This window comes from Mobula birostris, chromosome 8 (genome assembly GCF_030028105.1).
Source record: "Mobula birostris isolate sMobBir1 chromosome 8, sMobBir1.hap1, whole genome shotgun sequence".
Classification (NCBI taxonomy): domain Eukaryota; kingdom Metazoa; phylum Chordata; class Chondrichthyes; order Myliobatiformes; family Myliobatidae; genus Mobula; species Mobula birostris.
Genome location: NC_092377.1, coordinates 153,886,290 through 153,904,536, shown reverse-complemented (window position 1 = coordinate 153,904,536; position 18,247 = coordinate 153,886,290). Strand labels below are relative to the sequence as shown.

Genomic DNA, 18,247 nt, shown 5'->3' with positions numbered 1-18,247 from the left:
GTCAAAATCTACAGTGGAACGTGTTGGCGGCAGCCTGCAAGTGTTGCCACACATTCTGGTGTCAATGTAGCATGCCCCCAATGTTCAGCAGAGCAACAACAATGGAACAAAATAGCACCACAACGAGCCCCTTTCCCACCCACCCCCCTGTCACACACAGAAAGGCCTTGAACTCTGTCTTTGGCCATAGACTCTCAAACTCTCAAATTTCTTCTAACTTCCTGCAAATCCTCTATTTGCACCGTCAATGCCCTCTCTGCCCTCCCATCACCAGCCCATCCCCTTTTCCCCCTTTGACTTGATCTTGATGCCTCATCACCCAACACCTCCCCTCCCCCCCCCCACCAATTAAAAAGACCCTTTCTCAGGTGCACCTTCAAGAATAACATGGTCTTTTGAAGTGTTCTCTGGTAATTGGAAGGGGCAGAAACTTGGCTTGGCATTGCCTTCCTGACTTCGGAGAGGAAGACGCGGTGCGGGCAGAATTGGTCGGCTGGCCAGCTGCGAACAACATGAGCTTTATGTGTTCTCAGATTTCCAGAAGGCTTGTAAATGAAGGGTCATCTCTTTTTTTTAAAAAAAAAGAGTTTAGGCAATTTTGTTTATTCACAGTGACTTAAAAGTCTTTGGAACTCTCTTCCCCAGACAACGGTCTTTGAATATTTTTAGATTGAAAGTAAATAAATTCTTGATACGTAAAGAGGCAAAAGGGTATTAGTTTATTATTGGCACATGTACTGAGGCGCAGTGAAAAACTTTTGTTTAACTTGCCACCCAGACAGATCTTACATTATTACATCAGGGCAGTAAAAAGAATGCAGAATACAGTGTCACAGTTACAAAGGAAGTACAGTACATATAGTGTTTTTTTTTAAAATAATGTACAAGGGCAAAATAAGTTGGATTGGGAGATCAAGATCTTGCTCATCTGATAAGCATGGGATAGAAGCTGCCCTTAAGCCTGGAGGTGCATGCTCGCAGGCTTTTGTATCTTCTGCCCAACAGGAAGGGGGAGAAGGGAGAATGCCCACAGCAGCAGGGATCCCTGATTATGTTGGCTGCCTTCCCAAGGCAGCAGGAGGTGTAGATGGAGTCGAGGGGAAGGGAGGCTGGCTTGTGGAATGGCCTGGGCTGTGCGCGCAGTTCTCTGCAATGTTTTGGAACTTGGCCAGCAGCCACACCAAGTCGTGATGCTTCTGAATAGGATGCCTTCGATGCTGCGCCTCTGAAGATTCCAGTAAGAGTCATCAGGGGCATGCCAAATTTCTGTGACCACCTGAGGAAGTGGGGGCATCGGTGTGCTCTTTTGTAGCGTGCAAGGGATATGTTGAGTTGAAAATGCAATTGTACCTTATTGAACGTCAGAACGTGTTTGAGGAGCTGAGTAGTATACTCCATCTAATTTGTATGTACCTATGAACTTCTATTGTCAATTTCCATCCAGAAATCCACTCTGACCAGGCTGTCATTCTCATACAACTCACACCAAAGTTGCTGGTGAACGCAGCAGGCCAGGCAGCATCTCTAGGAAGCGGTACAGTCGACGTTTTGGGCCAAGACCTTTTGTCATCCTCGTGCTCAGTTTGCCTCTTCATTCAGTATGTTGTTGCTTCTGTCCTTGGAGTTTCTGTGTCCAGCAAGTCCAATTCTTGGGGGGATTTGAGAAGCTTGAGCGTACAGAAACCCCGCAGGCGCAGTGGAAGGTGCGCAAAGCTACCCGCCTGCTCGCCGCCTCCTGTCCCATCTGAGGAAAGGTTTGCTGGTCCCACACTGATCTCATCAGTTACCTCAGAACCTAGAAAACGTGACTGAAAGCAGGTCATCCTTGATCCTGAGGGACTGCTTACAGAGGAAGATATATCAGTGCAAGGTTCCTGTACTGCAGAGTATCTTCACTGCACAGACTACAGCAGCTCAGAACTGCAACTCAGCACGATTTTCCCAATAAAAACTGGCCCAGCTGTTATCCTCCCGTTTCATTTTTCAAAAAAAGGACCATCCTTAAAGTTCACATCAATACCCATAACATGAAGCATTGCTAAAGCAGCTGTTTGCCTCCTTGGATCTCACTGGGCATTATGGCCCCTCTGTGACTTAACTCCATAATTGTTCCACTACTCAGTGGAAATTATCAGGGTCACTTGCTGAATCTTTGCTGATAATGGTATCTCTCTCGGGTTAGATTTCTTCTCTCTGCTCTGTGAGGAGTTGCTGATGATGAATCATGTCTCTCTGCAGCAGAACAGAAGGAAAAATGTAGCCTTTCTTTTCTGGGCAACACCACCCACTACAGTCAGCAGAAGGAGACCCTGTACAAATTGTTCTCTCTTGCTTTCTTCTGCATCATGCCTCAGCACAGTCCTTTCTGGATTGTGACTAACCAGAACTGCATTTTTCCAGTGAGGGCTGAACATAGAACAGTATAGGCCTTTCAGCCTATAATGTTTTGTTAACCTTTTAACCTACTCCAAGGTCAACCTAACCCTTCCCTCCCACATTGTCCTTAATTTCCTTTCATCCATGTACCTATCAAAGTCTTTTAAATGCCCCTAAGTTATCTGTGTTTACCACCACCCCTGACAGTGCATTCAATGTACTTACCACTATGTTAAAAATAAATAAAAACCCTACTTCTGATATTCTCCTCCTTCCGTACTTTCCTCCAATCATCTTAAAATTGTGCCTACTCATTAGTTATTGCTACCCTGTCTGTCCACTCTATTTATGTCTCTATCATCGGTTTGGAGGGTTGTGACTAGTAGTGTTCCACAAGGATCGGTTCTGGGACCTCTACTTTTCATGATTTTTATTAACGACCTGGATGTGGGGGTAGAAGGGTGGGTTGGCAAGTTTGCAGATGACAAAGGTTAGTGGTGTTGTGGATAGTGTAGAGGATTGTCGAAGTTTGCAGAGAGAGATTGATAGGATGCAGAGGTGGGCTGAGAAGTGGCAGATGGAGTTCAACCCGGAGAAGTGTGAGGTGGTACACTTTGGAAGGACAAACTCCAAGACAGAGTACAAAGTAAATGGCAGGATACTTGGTAGTGTGGAGCAGCAGAAGGATCTGGAGATACATGTCCACAGATTCCTGAAAGTTACCTCACAGGTAGATAGGGTAGTTAAGAAAGCTTGTAGGGTGTTGCTTTCATAAGTCGAGGGATAGAGTTTAAGAGTCGCGATGTAATGATGCAGCTCTATAAAACTCTGGTTAGGCCACACTTGGAGTACTGTGTCCATTTCTGGTCGCCTCACTATAGGAAGGATGTGGAAGCATTGGAAAGGGTACAGAGGAGATTTACCCAGATGCTGCCTGGTTTAGAGTGTATGCATTATGATCAGAGATTAAGGGAGCTAGGGCTTTACTCTTTGGAGAGAAGGAGGATGAAAGGAGACATGATAGAGGTATACAAGATATTAAGAGGAATAGATAGTGGACAGCTAGCACCTCTTCCCCAGGGCACCACTGCTCAGTACAAGAGGACATGGCTTTAAGGTAAGGGGTGGGAAGTTCAAGGGAGATATTAGAGGAAGGTTTTTTACTCAGAGTAGTTGGTGCGTGGAATGCACTGCCTGAGTCAGTGGTGGAGGCAGATACACTAGTAAAATTTAAGAGATTGCTAGACAGGTATATGGAGGAATTTAAGGTGGGGGGAGTTATATGGGAGGTAGGGTTTAAGGGTCGCCATAACATTGTGGGCCGAAGGGCCTGTACTGTGTGGTACTATTCTATATTCCATGTTCTATCACCCCTCCTCCTCCACTCCAAAGAGAAGAGCCCTAGCTTGTTCAACTTCTCCACATAAGACATGCTCTGTAATCCAGGCAGTAGCCCGATAAATCTCCTCTGCACTCTCTGAAACTTCCATGCTCTTGCCATAATGAGGTGACCAGAACTGAACACAATACTCCAAGCACGATCTAGCCAGAGTTTTATCAAGCTGCAATATTATCTTGTGGCTCTTGAACTCATTCCCTAACTAATGAGGGCCAATACACCATTCATCCTATCAACGTGCATAGAAACTTTGAGGGACCTGTGGACATGGATGTCAAGGTCTCTCTCTGCCTTTACACTGCTGAGAATCCTGCCATTAAGCTTGTATTCTGCCTTCAAGTTTGACCTTCCAAAGCGTATCACTTTGCACTTTTCTGGATTGAACTGTATCTGCCATTTCTCAGACCAGTTCTGCATTCTATCAGTATCCTCTTGTAACCTTCTACATTATCCACTGCCTTTGTGTCATCCGCAAACTTTCTAACCCACCATTCCACTTCCTCATCTAAGTCATTTATAAAAATCACCAAGAGCAGAGGTCCCAGAACAGATCCCTGCGTAACAACACTACTCACAGACTGCCAGGCAGAATATGCTCCACCTACTACCACCATCTGCCTTCAGTGGGGAAGCCAATTGTGAATCCGCACAACCAAGTTTCCCTGGATTTCCTGAAACAACACTTGGTTGCAGAGAATTCCTGCCTTTCACAATATCTCTTCTTCTTTCACTGTGCATGCTAATTGCATTTGTCGTCAGAGTAAAGACAGTTGTCATGTTTGCTTTCGTTGGTCGGGGCACTGAGTTACAACTGTGGGGAGTTTGTGCAGTTCTGGTCAGCCAGATGTAGGAAAGATGTCACTGACCTGGAAATGCTACAGAAAAGATTCATGTGTATGTTATCAGGACTGGAGGGCTTTAGTTACATGGAGTGACTGGATAGGCTGGGATGTTTTCCCTTGGAGCACAGGAGACTGAGGGGGTGACCTTTTAGAATTGTATAAAATTACGAGGTTTAGACAAGGAAAGTGGGTATGATAGATCTGTCGGATCACTGTAGAGGCAGGTAAAATTACAAGGTTAAAAATATATTTAGTTCAAAGTAAGTTTTGTTATCAAAGTATGTGTATGTTTTTGATATATATCATCATAGGAAATCCTGAGACTGGTTTTTCTTGCAAGCATACACAGTAAATCTGAGAAATGCAATAGAATCAATGAAAGGCCACACCCAGCAGGACACACAACAACCAGCGTGCAAAAGACAAACTGTGCAATTACAAAAGAAAAGAAAACTAACAGTAGTAAATAGCTGAACAATAAAAATCGAGAACATGAGAGGAAGAGTCCTTGAAAATGAGTCCATAGGTTGTGGAAACAGTTCAGCGAAGGGAGGATTCAGGTTGGGTGAAGTTATCGCGTCTGATTTAAGAGCTTGGTAGTTCAGGGGTAATAACTGTTCCTGAACATGGTGGTGTGATCCCTGAGGCTCCTGTACCACCACCTTGATGGCAGCAGTAAGAAGACAGCATGGCCTGGGTGGCTGGGGGTCCCTGATGATGGATGCTGCTTTCCTGCAACTACACCCTGTGCAGATGTACTCAATAGTGGGGGGGCTTTACCCATTATGGACTGAGCCATATCCAGTACATTTTGTAGTGTGGCCACCCTCAGGGTCGCTCGGCTCACTGTCATCTAGGGAAATGGCCCTCGGCCCCAGCACACTGGGTTATTAGTTTGTGTGGATGCTGTGTGATGTACCCCACCCCGCCCAAATAACAGACAATACACCAGATACAATTAAATGATTTACAGTTTATAGATATTACTGGAACTATATAATTAATAGAGAATAAAATATAAAAGGTGCCACACTTATCAAAGTTCAATCTCTTCGTGCACAAACAGTTGGAGCTCAGGACCCTTCTTCTTCACCCTGCGACCCCTTGGACCACCTCGACCAACAACGGTGGTCGACCAGACGCTCCACACGAGTCCGTCTCCGTCTCCTCTCCTCGCCGAACACCCCGCTCGGGGTCCGACCCCCATTAGCGGACTCACAGCACCTGGTCCATCCTCCGTCTCCCTCTCCCGCCTTCTGCCCCAAAACCCCGTGCATACAATATCTTCAGACACACCAAAAGCATAACAACTATTGCAATTGGTTCATTCGTCCTCATATCAATAGATAATCCAAAACAAACTGCTAGCGGGAAGGACTTTCTCAGCGTTTAACATAACAAAGAAGCATTCCCAAGTATAACATAACAAAGAAGCCATTTTAATTAGCCTAGACAATAACATAAAAGACGAAACCCCCTTACAGTAGTATTTTCCATTCAAGGGCGTTCTTCATAACTGCACTTGCGTGCAGGGCCCCGGACAGTCCCTCTGAAATAATAACACAGTTAGGAATTTAAAGTTGCTGACCCTCTCCAACTCTGATCCTCCAATGAGAACTGCTCCTGGACCTCTGGTTTCCTCACCCTGAGATCAATAATCAGCTCCCAGGTCTTGCTGACATTGAATTGTTGTTTTGGTACTACTCAGCTAGATTTTCAGTCTCCCTCCTGTACTGTATGCTGATTCATCACCTCCTCTGACTCCGCCAGCAGCAGTCTTGTCGTCATCAAACTTAAGCATGGCATTGGAGCTGTGCTTAGCCTCACAGTCATCAGTATAAACCAACTAGAACTGGAGGCTGAGCACACAGCCTTGTGCTATGTTTGTGCTGATGGTGATAGTGGAGGAGATGTTTTTGCCAATCTGAACTGACTGGGGTCTGAATGTGAGGAAGTTGAGGATCTAGTTGCACAAAGAGGTATCGAGGCCAGTTTCTTGAAGCTTATTGATTAGTTTTGAGGGGACGATGGTATATAATGCCGAGCTGTAGTTGATAAAGGGCATCCTGACATATGCGTCTTCACTATCCAGATGTTCCAGGGCTGAAAGAAGAGTCCATCAAATGGCATCTGCTGTGGACCTGTTCCTCTGATAGGCAAATTGGAATGGATCCAAGTCACTTCTCAGGCAGCAGTTAATGTGCTTCATCACCAACCTCTCAATGTATTTAATCACAGTGGATGTAAATGCTACTGGATGACAGTCACTGAGGCAGGTTACCATGTTCTTCCTAGGCACCGGTATAACTGAAGCCTGTTTGAAGTAGGTGGGTACTTCAGACTGCGAGAAGTTAAAGATAATCAGTGAACAGTCCAGCCAGTTGATCAGCACAGGTCTTTAGTGCTCAACCAGTTACCCCATCTGGGTCGGGTGCTTTCCATGGGCACACCCTCCTGAAGGTTCTCTCACGGTGGCCTCAAAGACTTAAAAACACAGGGTCAGCGGGGGCTGTGGGAGTTTGTGAAGGTTTCTCCATGTTTTGACAGTCAAAGCGAGCATAGAAGGTATTGAGCTCACCTGGGTGCGGAGCGTTACTGTCGCCTGTGTTACTTGGTTTCACTTTGTACGAGGTAATAGTGTTCAAGCCCTACCACAGCTGTCGAGCATCCGTCAGCGATCCAAGTTCGGTCTGGAATTGCCACTTCACACGTGAGATGGCTTTCCAGACATCGTGCCTGAACCTCTCGTGTCTTCCTCGGTTGCCAGATGTTAATGTCGCTGATCTGACCCTTAGCAGATTGTGGATCTCATGATTCATCCAGGTATTCTGGTTGGGGAAGGCTCTGAATGAGTTTGTGGGGACACACTCATTGACAACTGTTTTCATGGAAAGTCCGTGACAATTGTGGTGTATTCGTTCAGATCTTCTGAGTCCTTGAACACAGCCCAGTCTACCAACTGGAAGCAATCTCACAGCTGCTCTTCAGCCGCTCACAACTGCCTCTTGTTCTTATCTCTGGAGGTTTGCTCTTTATCCTCTGCCTACATGCAGATAGGAGGAGGACAGCCAAGTGATCAGATTTCCCAACATGCATTCTAAGCATGGAACAGTAGGCATTCCTAATTGTCATATAGCAGTGGTAGTATGCTTTGGGACCCCTGGTGCTGTAGGTGATATATTGATGATAATTAGGCAGCAATTTCTTCAAACAAGCCTGATTGAAGTCACCGACTATGATTTGGAATGCGTTGGGTGGGCTGTTTCTTGGTGATGGTAGCATTCAATATCTCGAGTGCCTGATTAATGCTGGCTTTTGGTGAAACTTTGAGGGGGAGGGATGAATCATAGAACTAGGAAGTTGATCTGTGAAAGAGACAGAAGGCCATGAAAGAAAGGGAAGTGGGAAGGGGGTGGGAGCATCAGAGGGAGGTGATGGGTAGGCAGGGAGATAACATGAGAAAGGTCCAGGGGGTTGGGAAATGGTGAAGGTGGATAGGGTGGAAGCTTTACTGGAAGTCTGAGAAATCAATGTTCATGCCATCAGGTTGGCGGCTACCCAAATGGAATATAACACTCCACCTGTAAGTCTGTTGGGGTCATGTACTGTGTTCAGTGCTCCCAGTGTGGCCTCTTGTGTATCGGTGAAATGCAACGTAGAGTGGGAAACCGCTTTGCCAGGCATCTATGCTCCGTCCGCCAGAACAAGCAGGATCTCCTAGTGTCCACCCATTTTAATTCCACCTCCACTGTCAGGATAAGACCACACTTAGGTTGGAGGAACAGCACCTTGTATTCCGTTTGGGTAGCCTCCAACGTGATGGCTCAATTTCTCAAACTTCCAGTAATGCCTCCCCCACCCCTTCACCATTTCCCATCCCCTTGTCCCTCTCTCATGTTATCTCCTTGCCCATCGCCTCCCTCTGGTGCTCCTCCACGCTACCCCCCCCCCCCACACTCTTCTTTCTTCCATGGCCTTCAGTCTCTTTCACCATTCAACTTCCTAGCTCCTTGCTTCATCCCTCCCCCTCCAAATTTTACCTATCACCTGGCGTTTCTCTCTTCCCCCCCCCCGCCCCCCACCTTTCAAATTTACTCCTCAGCTTTTTTTTTCTCCAGTCCTGCTGGAGGGTTTCAGTCTGTAATGTTGACTGTACTTTTTTCTGTAGATGCTGCCTGTCCTGCTGAGTTCCTCCAGCATTTTGTGTTTGTTGCTCCAATTTCCAGCACCTGCAGGTTTTCTCTTGTGTGTAATGTTGGCTTTTGCCGGTATGTAAGCTGCGGTCAGGATCAAGGAGAAAAGCCCTCTTGATAAGTAACAGTTGCCACTTGATAGTTAAATATTCCAGGTTAGGGGAACAAGAGTGTGATAAGATCGTTACGTCCCAGCACCAAAAAGAGTTTATCGTGAAACACAGACTCCCACCTTTTGCCTTCTCTGAGTCAGCAATCCAGTCCATCTGATGTATCAAGAAGCCTTCAGGTCTTACTGATATATAGTACATGATCTGCAGTGAGCTATGTCTCTGTGAAACATAGAATGTAGCAATTTCTCATTTCCCCCTGAAATAGCAATTTTATCCTTGGGCCCTCAGTCTTGTTCTCTAGCAAATATACATTTGCTAACAAGATACTGGGTAGAAGTAGCCGTCTAACACTATTACTTCAGAGTACCTCCTGACAAATGTGAATAACAGGTTCTATCTTCTAAGCATTTTCTTTCCCACCTTCTTTTGTAATTGCTGTCATAGAGCAACTGTAAATCAAGTTTAAGACAGTTGACTAATCCAATACTCTTAATAACAGGGACTGGATCTCTGTTCCACCACCTCAGATTTGTCTTGAGGGCAGAGTATTGTTTCATGATCCATGCTCTAAGCAGCATTACCTCAAGGAACAGCAACAAAGGCCCTTCAGGGATGCCATCCAAGTTGGAGCCTTCCTTATTTTTTTTGTAGCAGTTGAATTAATATTTGCTAAGTATGGCTGTGGTTTAGTTACTCCCACTGTAAGAGCCAGGAACAAATTGCTCTTCCATTTCAATCCATTCCAATCCTACAGCTCATTTATTTTGGAACTGACATGGCTTCCTGAATTCCTTCAGCTTGCCCTGAATTTCATGTCCCTAGTCCCCCACATTTTTACTCACCCCAAAGTTAGAACATAGAAATTTACAGCATATTACAGGCCCTTTGGACCACAATATTGTGCTGACCATGTAACCCGAGTCTAGAGAATGCCTAGAATTTCCCTACCACATATCCCTGTATTTTTCTAAACTCCATGTACCTATTTAAGAGGCTCTTGGGGAAAACCCTGTTGTATCCAAGTTTTTCCTCATTACCCTTTTTCTCTGTGCTCTAAACCCCTGACCCTCGCCTCCTCACCCCTCCCCAGTGGCATCGCCATCGGCAATCTTGGAAATAATTTCACGAATCTCTGCTCCAACTACCATTCTACAAAGGGCTCTCTGGAACTTATCCTGCCTTCCATTTTCTCCCTCATGTTCATTCCTTGGTTATCGCCTCCTCCCCGAGGCAGAAAGGTGGGACATTGTCCTCTGTGAAAGGTACAAGCCTCTGCTATTCAAACTGCCTATGCATGAGAAATAATCATTCACAGTGAATGACTAAGAATGTGTCTGTAGCGGCTGAATGCTGGTGTTCATTTGGAATAACTGTCGAAGCTTGTGTAGACAGACGTAGCAGTCAATTCTAACCAAACCAAATTGCCGCTGCTGGCAATCCCCACAGATTTGTTATCCTTGTATGATGTGCCCTCAGCCCCAATAATTGTTCCAAAAGTCAAAGATGTATATTCAATGCTTTATTAAGAATTAGCAGACATACAATTTTGAAGCAATGAAACTTGACCGCACCCAAGTGTGAGTGGAATGTAATTGAGCAGTCAACAAAAGATGCAACACCCTTCAGATCCTAGCTGCGAACTGCCATGAGCGAAACATGGAGACGTAACTTACTCCCTTTGCTTTTACCACGCCCCCCCCACTCATGTGACTAGCTGCCATAATAAACTCGCAATATGGAATATAATGCAGATAGAGAAATGATGCATGTCTCCTAGAGTGTAGACCCATACGATGCCCGAGGGAGAGGTACGGGAGCAGTGCCAGGAGTAGTGGTGGATGCAGATACAGTAGTTACTAAGGAGCAAGGCAAAGACTGTCATTAATTAAGAAGCTGTATATTTCACTGAGTTTTGGAGCATAGGAACATAACGTTCAGCCCGCCACATAGAGGTTGTCCATTGTACCTGTTGACACGAATCCCATTTACCAATATTAGGTCTGTTTTCTACCTTGCATTGGCAATTGGGTACTTCTAAAATGTGGTGTAACTATGTGCATCCACCACCTCCTCAGGCAACACATTCTTGACTCCAATCATGCTTGCTCCTCTGAATCTTCTGCTCCACACCTAAAGGCAGGGAAGGGTTCCCAACTTGGGGTCTGTGGACCCCTTGCTTAATGGTATTGGACCATGGCATAAAAAAGGATTGGGAACCCCTGCCTTGAAGTTATTTCTCCTGTGTTAACACCCCCACCGGGGGAGATCGATGAAGAAATGTAGTTGTAGATCTTTGCCCCAAAGGTGTATTCGTTACAGTGGCTCACGGAGAATCCCCAAGCTTTGCCGTGTGTGGTTTTGGTCACCGATGTAACATAGAAAACAGAGGGGTACAAAATGATCCAGGGTTGTTTATAGTCATTCAGTACACGAGTGTAAAGTAGAATGGAATGATTGTTACTCTGGATCTGATGCAGCATTAAAAGAATACACAATAAGCGTAAAAAACACAATAGAATAAATCCACAGTAAATATAATCATTAAAAGCAGTCCTATAAAACAAAATGTAGACGTGACTGTTACATGCGTAGACTGGTTGTATGTATGGTGGTGACAGGTGATGTGTTTGGGGGAGGGCATCAGAGGCGTGGATTGGATGGGCAGCCGCAGGCATTTTTCTTCAGGGTAGAAATGGCTAATACAAAGGGGCATAATATTAATATGATTAGAGGAAAATATAGGCAGATGTCAGAGTTGTTTCCTTTAACAGAGAGAGGTGGGTGTGTCGAATGGTCTTCCAGGGGCAATGGTAGAGACAGATACATTAAGGATATTTAAGAGACTCTTAGATAGGCACATGGATGCTAATAAAATGGAGGGCTATGTAGGAGGGAAGAGTTAAATAGATCTCGAAGTAGGTTAATAGGTTGGCACAACATTGTAGGACACTGTTCGCTGTTCTATATTCTAAAATCCACACCTGCAATGAAACACTGAGTTGGAGTTGAGGGGATGGAGGATCAGAGATAGAAATATTTTCTCATTTAGTTCATTCTGACTGAGATTTGCAACTACAGGCTTCCAGCTAACCCCTAGCAAAGGCCTCTGAGCTCTCTAATTACCTCTCTACTCTAGGGCCCTTGTAAGACACCATTGCCTCTCATGCTGAGATCAGCAACAGTCTGGGATCAAACCTGTGACATCGGTTAGTTTCCTTGCCTGCTGAGTAACCGCGGAGGAAATGTGAGGGGGAATTGCAACTAACCTTTTGCCAAGAACAATCCCACATTTGAAAAAAAATAGTATCCAAATTACCCCTTCTATACTGACTGCAAATGCTGGTAAACGGCCAGTTCTTGCAGTCACAGTGTTGGGAATGCCCAAAATGACCTTAAAAGTCTCATGAGTTGGGTAAAAGAACAACCTCCTGTCCACTGAAACCCTGCGCCTGAAAGAGATGGGATGGACTGTTGCTTGCGCCAGAATCTGAAAGGTTGCCAAGGCAATTGGGCTTTGGGCCTACAATTTCCTGAGCGTTGGCTACAGGCTCAGAATGACTGCCCTCTCTTGCCCCTTGGAATCAAAACCTTTCTAGACAAATGCTGCAAGCTGCAGAGAGAGTGGAGACGGTTTGAGAAGGTTTTTCTTTGTTTGAGTGAGAACAACGCAATGCCGAGGTAGGAATGTTAAAAAGTCCAGCACTTATAGAGGATTTCTTTTTTTTTAAATACACTTTCACAAGTATAGTCAGAATTATGATTTGGAACCTAGGCGCGAGCGCACACGCTCATGTGTGCTCTCTCTCTCTCTGTGTCTCTGTCTCTGTCTGTCTCTCTGTCTCTGTCTCTCTGTCTGTCTGTCTCTCTCTCTCTCTCTGTCATTGGCCTTGTATTCTGTACTGAGGCCTGTTTCTTTTGCTGTTAATGAAGGACATTTCATTGACTTCCAGAAGCTCCCATGAAAGCACACTTTGAGTGGATGTTTACAGGCCCCTGTGGACTCTTGTATCAGAGTTCAAAAGACCTGAGTGCAAGCATTAGAACTGAGCCTTCGCGGCGTGAGATCCAGCCGCCAGCCTTCCGCTGGAGCTGCTGCTCTGTGTGGTTTCTCCACGTGGGATTTGGGGCTGTGAACCACGAGCAAATGAAATGTTGCTGTATTCTTGTCACATACGTTCCTGATGTACAAACTTCTTCCTTTTTTTTGTTTGTCTCTCTCTCTCTCTCTTCCCAGTACTGCCCCTTCCCCACCTTGTCCTTTCTATTTTCCTACTGGGATTTGACAAGTTTTCTTTTACTATCTCCCACTAATGAACAAGAATTGACTGTGGTGGCTAGCAATGATTAAACGGGGCCTTTGATAACCACTGGAGATAATAGTATTCTTCTACCTCCACTGCATTCTCTTAACCCCTGTCAAGAGCAATATTGGGAGTTAGTGACACAAGCAGATGATCAGCTACCCTAGGTGGGACATTGAAAGTCTCACTAAACCTGTCAGGGAGATGGAGGGATATTTCATTGAACTTCTGAACACCAGCTTTGATGATTACTGTCTAACTTAGCAAAGACTTGCATAGGCTGCGGTTCTCAATACAACCTTAAAACAAAATCCCCGTTCTAAAAATATATTTGGCACTGCAGCATCTTGAAATGTTTGTTTTTCTCCAGGGAACTTTCCATTCCTGTGGGGAAGCAGCTCTGTGTGAGTGTTAAGCTCTCTCAGCAACACCCAGTGGAAAGATCGGGGACGGAAATAGAATAGGGCATACATTGGATGCAGGATTATTCTATTGGCTTTGGGTGTCATTGCCAAAGGCAGTGTTGTTGCCAATTCCTGATTGCCCTTGAACTAAAAACAGAGAAATGTTGGGATTATTCTGCAAATAGGGCAGTGTCCATGAAGAGATGAGCAGCTATCATTCTGGGCCAAAGACCTTTCGGGAAGGCCTTATCTCAACACTTGGAGTAGACAGTGAAAAGTCAATCAGGATCAAAATCAGGTTTAATATCACTGGCATAAGTCATGAAACTTGTTAACTTTGCATCAGCAGTACAATGCAATACATAATAATTGAGAAAAAACTGAATTACAGTCGGCATATATATGCATATTAAATAGTTAAAATAAGTAGTGCAAAAACAGAATTCTTTTTTGAAGTGTTGAGGTAGTGTTGATTGTCCATTCAGAAATTGGATGGCAGAGAGGAAGAAGCTGTTTCTGAATTATTGAGTGTGTGCCTTTAGGCTTCTGTACCTCCTTCCTGATTGGAGCAATGAGAAGGGGGCATTTCCTGGGTGGTGGGGGTCCTTAACGATAGATGCCGCCTTTTTTTTTGAAGTATATACTGCCAGATCTGCGGAGTTCCTCCAACACCTTTGTGCGTTGCTTCAGATTTCTGGCATCTGCAGTCTCTTGTGTCTATGTTCAGGAATAAAATGACTTGTTGCCATGCCCCACAGTAACTGGAGGTTGCTCTGTTTGTATTACCTTCCTCTCATCTGCTGCTTTTTTATTTTTTTGCCTAGACAGAGGGTGGGATTGTGGCCTGGAATGCCAGCCAATTACTTGACCTTGAAGTGCATGACAGGTAGACCATACTGTGGGCGCGTCGGAGAGCCAGTGTCACTGCTCTGTTTTTGGCTGAAGGCACTCGGCTCATTTCAATCCATCGGAGGGAAGGCCAGTCTTCCAAGGCCGTCGCCAACGTTGTGCCTGGTCTCTCCGCAGGTTGACGCTGCTGCAGCTGGAAGCAGGACCTCACGGAATCCGACGGGCGGTGCCAGCCAGTGGTTGCTTCGAATGCGCGGACCCTGTGCCGAGTCTCTGCAGTACGATGATCGTTGTGAATGATAAGGTGGGGACTTCATGGCATTAGCTGTCATTCACTGGGGAAGCCCTGACCCACCTCTGCGTTAAGTTTAGTGGCTTCAAGGCCAACGTGTTGTCTTGCAGACATTAATTCCACCTGCTCTATAACCTTATGAACATTTAAAAGATTCCACCAGCCCTTAATGAAAAATAGATTTCTCCCCAGTGTCTAAGGCCACTGAAGCATACAACTTAGCAGTTGAAGGAGGCTTGCTGTGCACAAACTGGCTGCCATGTCTTAAAGTCAAGTTTATTGTCAGATGCAAAAGTGCATGTGTGCACAAGCACTGAAAACCTTAAACTTGTTGCAGCATTGTGGCACACAGTATTAGGTACACAGCGTTCCCATGAAAAAACATAACTTGCATAAGATAAAACCAGTTAGAACAAAAAAAACCCATTGTAGTGCAAAGTGGTCATAGTGGTGCTATAATGAGGTGGCGATTAGAATCGTGTAGATTCACCAACCAAATGATTTTTACATAAATGATTGCACTTGGGTGACCCCATGACAGGAAAAGAAAGTACTACGTTAGTTTAGACATCCTGAGCTCATGATAGAAGCTTTTGAGGTACACTTCTTTTATCTTATCGAGTGGGGGGGGGAGGGGGAGGAGAAAAAACACATTTTACAAAGGGACTGTGTAGACTTGAAGCTCTGACAATCCCCTGAATGAGCGATCGCCTGTGATCAGCACTAACACGTGTGTTCTGGTGCATGAGGCAGAAAGGAATGAGTCAGTGAGATGTGAGGAAGCTCCGGGGGAACATAGACACCAGCGCAGACCTATGGGATTTATCTGCAATTGCAAAAAAAAAGGAAAATACACACTGGAGCCGGTCTCCTTATATTTAGATCCCCGATGCTCGGAGTGTGGAACCTGCGCTGATTCAGGGGAGTGTGCTTGGAGACGAAGACCCGTCACCGTGTGACGGGTGCAGCACCTACGGGACAACTTTGCATCGAAGAAGTCAAGGCGATAGCCATGTGAGTGTCTCTGACCATTTGTCCTTTCGTAGTATCGCCTCCTTAAACATTGGGCCTTTCTCTCCAGAGGGAAAAGATTTAAAGGGGACCTCGGGCAAATTTTTCACATGCAGGGTGGTGGGGTATGTGAAACGCAGTGCTGGAGGAAGTGGTTGAGATGAGTACAATTAGAATCCAGCTTATTATCACTGGCGTGTGTCGTGAAATTTGTTGTCTTTGTGGCAGCAGCGTATTGTAATACATAATTATAAAAACTGTGAATTACAGTGTATATATTGCAATAAGTATACATAAGCATTCTTTGTCCTACATCGATTAGAATTCCAGACCATCTACTTGGCACCAGTCAGTGTGGCTTTGGATGGGGCAGGTTTTGTTCTTACTCATTTGATTGAGTTTTTGAAGAGGCGATTGTTGAAGGTAGATCTGTGGATGTTGTCCACATGGTTTTTAGTGCGGTGTTTGTCAAGGTCCCTTGTGGGAGGTTCAAACAAGTTTAACCTGCCTGGGATCCATGGTGAATTAGCCGTTCAGATTCAGAATTGCCTTCTTGATAGAAGACAGGGGATAATCACCAATGGAGCTTATTCCGACTGGTGGTCTGTAACTAGTGGTGTTCCACAGGGATCTCTGATGTTTGTGCTATGTATAAATGACATGAATCAGAATTGGGTTTAATATCAGAGGCATATGCCATGAAACTTGTTGTTTTGCAACGGCAGTACAATGTAATACATAATAAAAGTGCGAATTACACTGAGTGTGTGTGTCTGTGTATATATTTTTTTCAATAAAAGTAGTGAGGTAATGATCATGGGTTCAATGTCCATTCAGAAATCAAGTGGCAGAGGGGAAGAAGTTGTTCCTGAGTTATTGAGTATGTATCTTCAGGCTCCTGTACAACCTTCCTAATGGTAGCAATTACAACATTAAAAGACATTTAGACAGGTAAATGGATAGAAAAGGTTTAGAGGGCTATCAGCCCAGCACAGGTAAATGGAACTAGCTTTGTCAGATATTTTAGTCACTATAAAAATGGGTTAAGCCGAAAGGACTGTTTCTCTATGAAATAACACTGTGCGTCTACTAGGAAAGGTGCAGTAAATGTGCTAAGTGTCTAAATCAAAAGGGCCAGATACAATACGCCTGTGTGAAAGAACTGGTACATCTCATCAGAGAATGCGTGACTCAGACTTCCTAGTGAAGGGCTGTGAATGAGTGACAAAATGTGTGATTCTGAGTTTATTAGGTGCAGGGCAGTATTTAGCTCTGGCATATTTTAAAGATTAGCTTTATTTGTCACTTGTAGTGAAATCGTCGTTTGCATCAATGGCCCGAATATATGCTGGGGGCTGCCCGCAAGTGTTGCCTTGCTTCCGGCGTTAACGTATCTATCCTGCACAAAAAAATTGATTACATGTTATTGATTTTTCTTTGCCTATTGGGAATTATTCATACAGGTTGAATAAATATTAATAAGGAATAGTGATTTTTTTGTTTTGTTTGTTCAAACATTTAATTGCCTCAATTAGAAATGACCTGGGTGGCACTTCACCCGGTGTACTGAGTACAGTCTCGGTTTGCTTAATCAAGAAAGGATACATTTGCCTTGGAGTGTGGCAAAGGCTTGCAAAACTGATTCCAAGATATAAGATTGCATGATGGGAGCCTAATTGGACCAAGTCCATAATTCTCTAGAGTTCAGAAGAATGAGAGGTGATCTCATTCAATGTTACAGTGCTTAACAAGCAGGATGTTTTTCCTGAAAGAGGAGTGTAGACTTGGAATTATTATCTCACACACAAAAAAAAAAGGTGGACTATCTGGGATGGGGATGAGAGTTTTTTTTTCGCCCACTGCAGGGCAGATCTTGGGAATTCTTTACTCCAAAGGTCTGTGGTGTTTCAGACACTGTCTATGCAAACATCACATCGGTAGATCTTGGATACTGAGGGAATCGAGGAATATGGAGACAACGTAGGAAAATGGAGCTGAGGTAGAAGATCAGCCCTGATGCTGATGAGTGCTAGAACAGGCTCGAAGTGCCAAATGGCCATGAGATCGTAAGGTATAGGAGCAGAATCATGCCATTCGGCCCATCGGGTCTGTTCCACCATTCAATCATGGCTGATATATATTCCCTCTCAACCCTATTCTCCTGCCTTCTCCCTGTACGTAATCTTTTATGCCCTTGCTAATCAAGAACCTATCAAACTCCACTTCAGATAGACCCAAAGACTTGGCCTCCACTACCATCTAGGAGAGAATGAAATCCACAGATTCATTCTGGCTGAAGAGATTCTTCTTCATCTCTGTTCTAAAGGGACATCCTGAGGCTGTGGCCTCTGGTTCTGGACTCTTCATCTATTGGCAACATCTTCTGAAAGTCCACTCTATCCAGGTCTTTCAATACTCGAACAGTTTTAATGAGATCCCCCCCCCCCCCATTCTTCTAAACTCCAGT

General features: G+C 44.8%; 1 protein-coding gene across 1 annotated transcript in view; it reads left to right on the top strand.

Annotated features, from left to right (window-relative positions):
* LOC140201848 (uncharacterized) overlaps positions 1 to 18,247 on the top strand; it is an 83,522-nt gene that overhangs the window by 7,035 nt on the left and 58,240 nt on the right. The window contains exons 2-3 of the mRNA XM_072266571.1: positions 14,655 to 14,781; positions 15,652 to 15,783. Coding sequence (XP_072122672.1) covers positions 14,761 to 14,781; positions 15,652 to 15,783 — 153 coding nt within the window. The 5' untranslated portion in view covers positions 14,655 to 14,760. The remainder of the gene's footprint in view (positions 1 to 14,654; positions 14,782 to 15,651; positions 15,784 to 18,247) is intronic.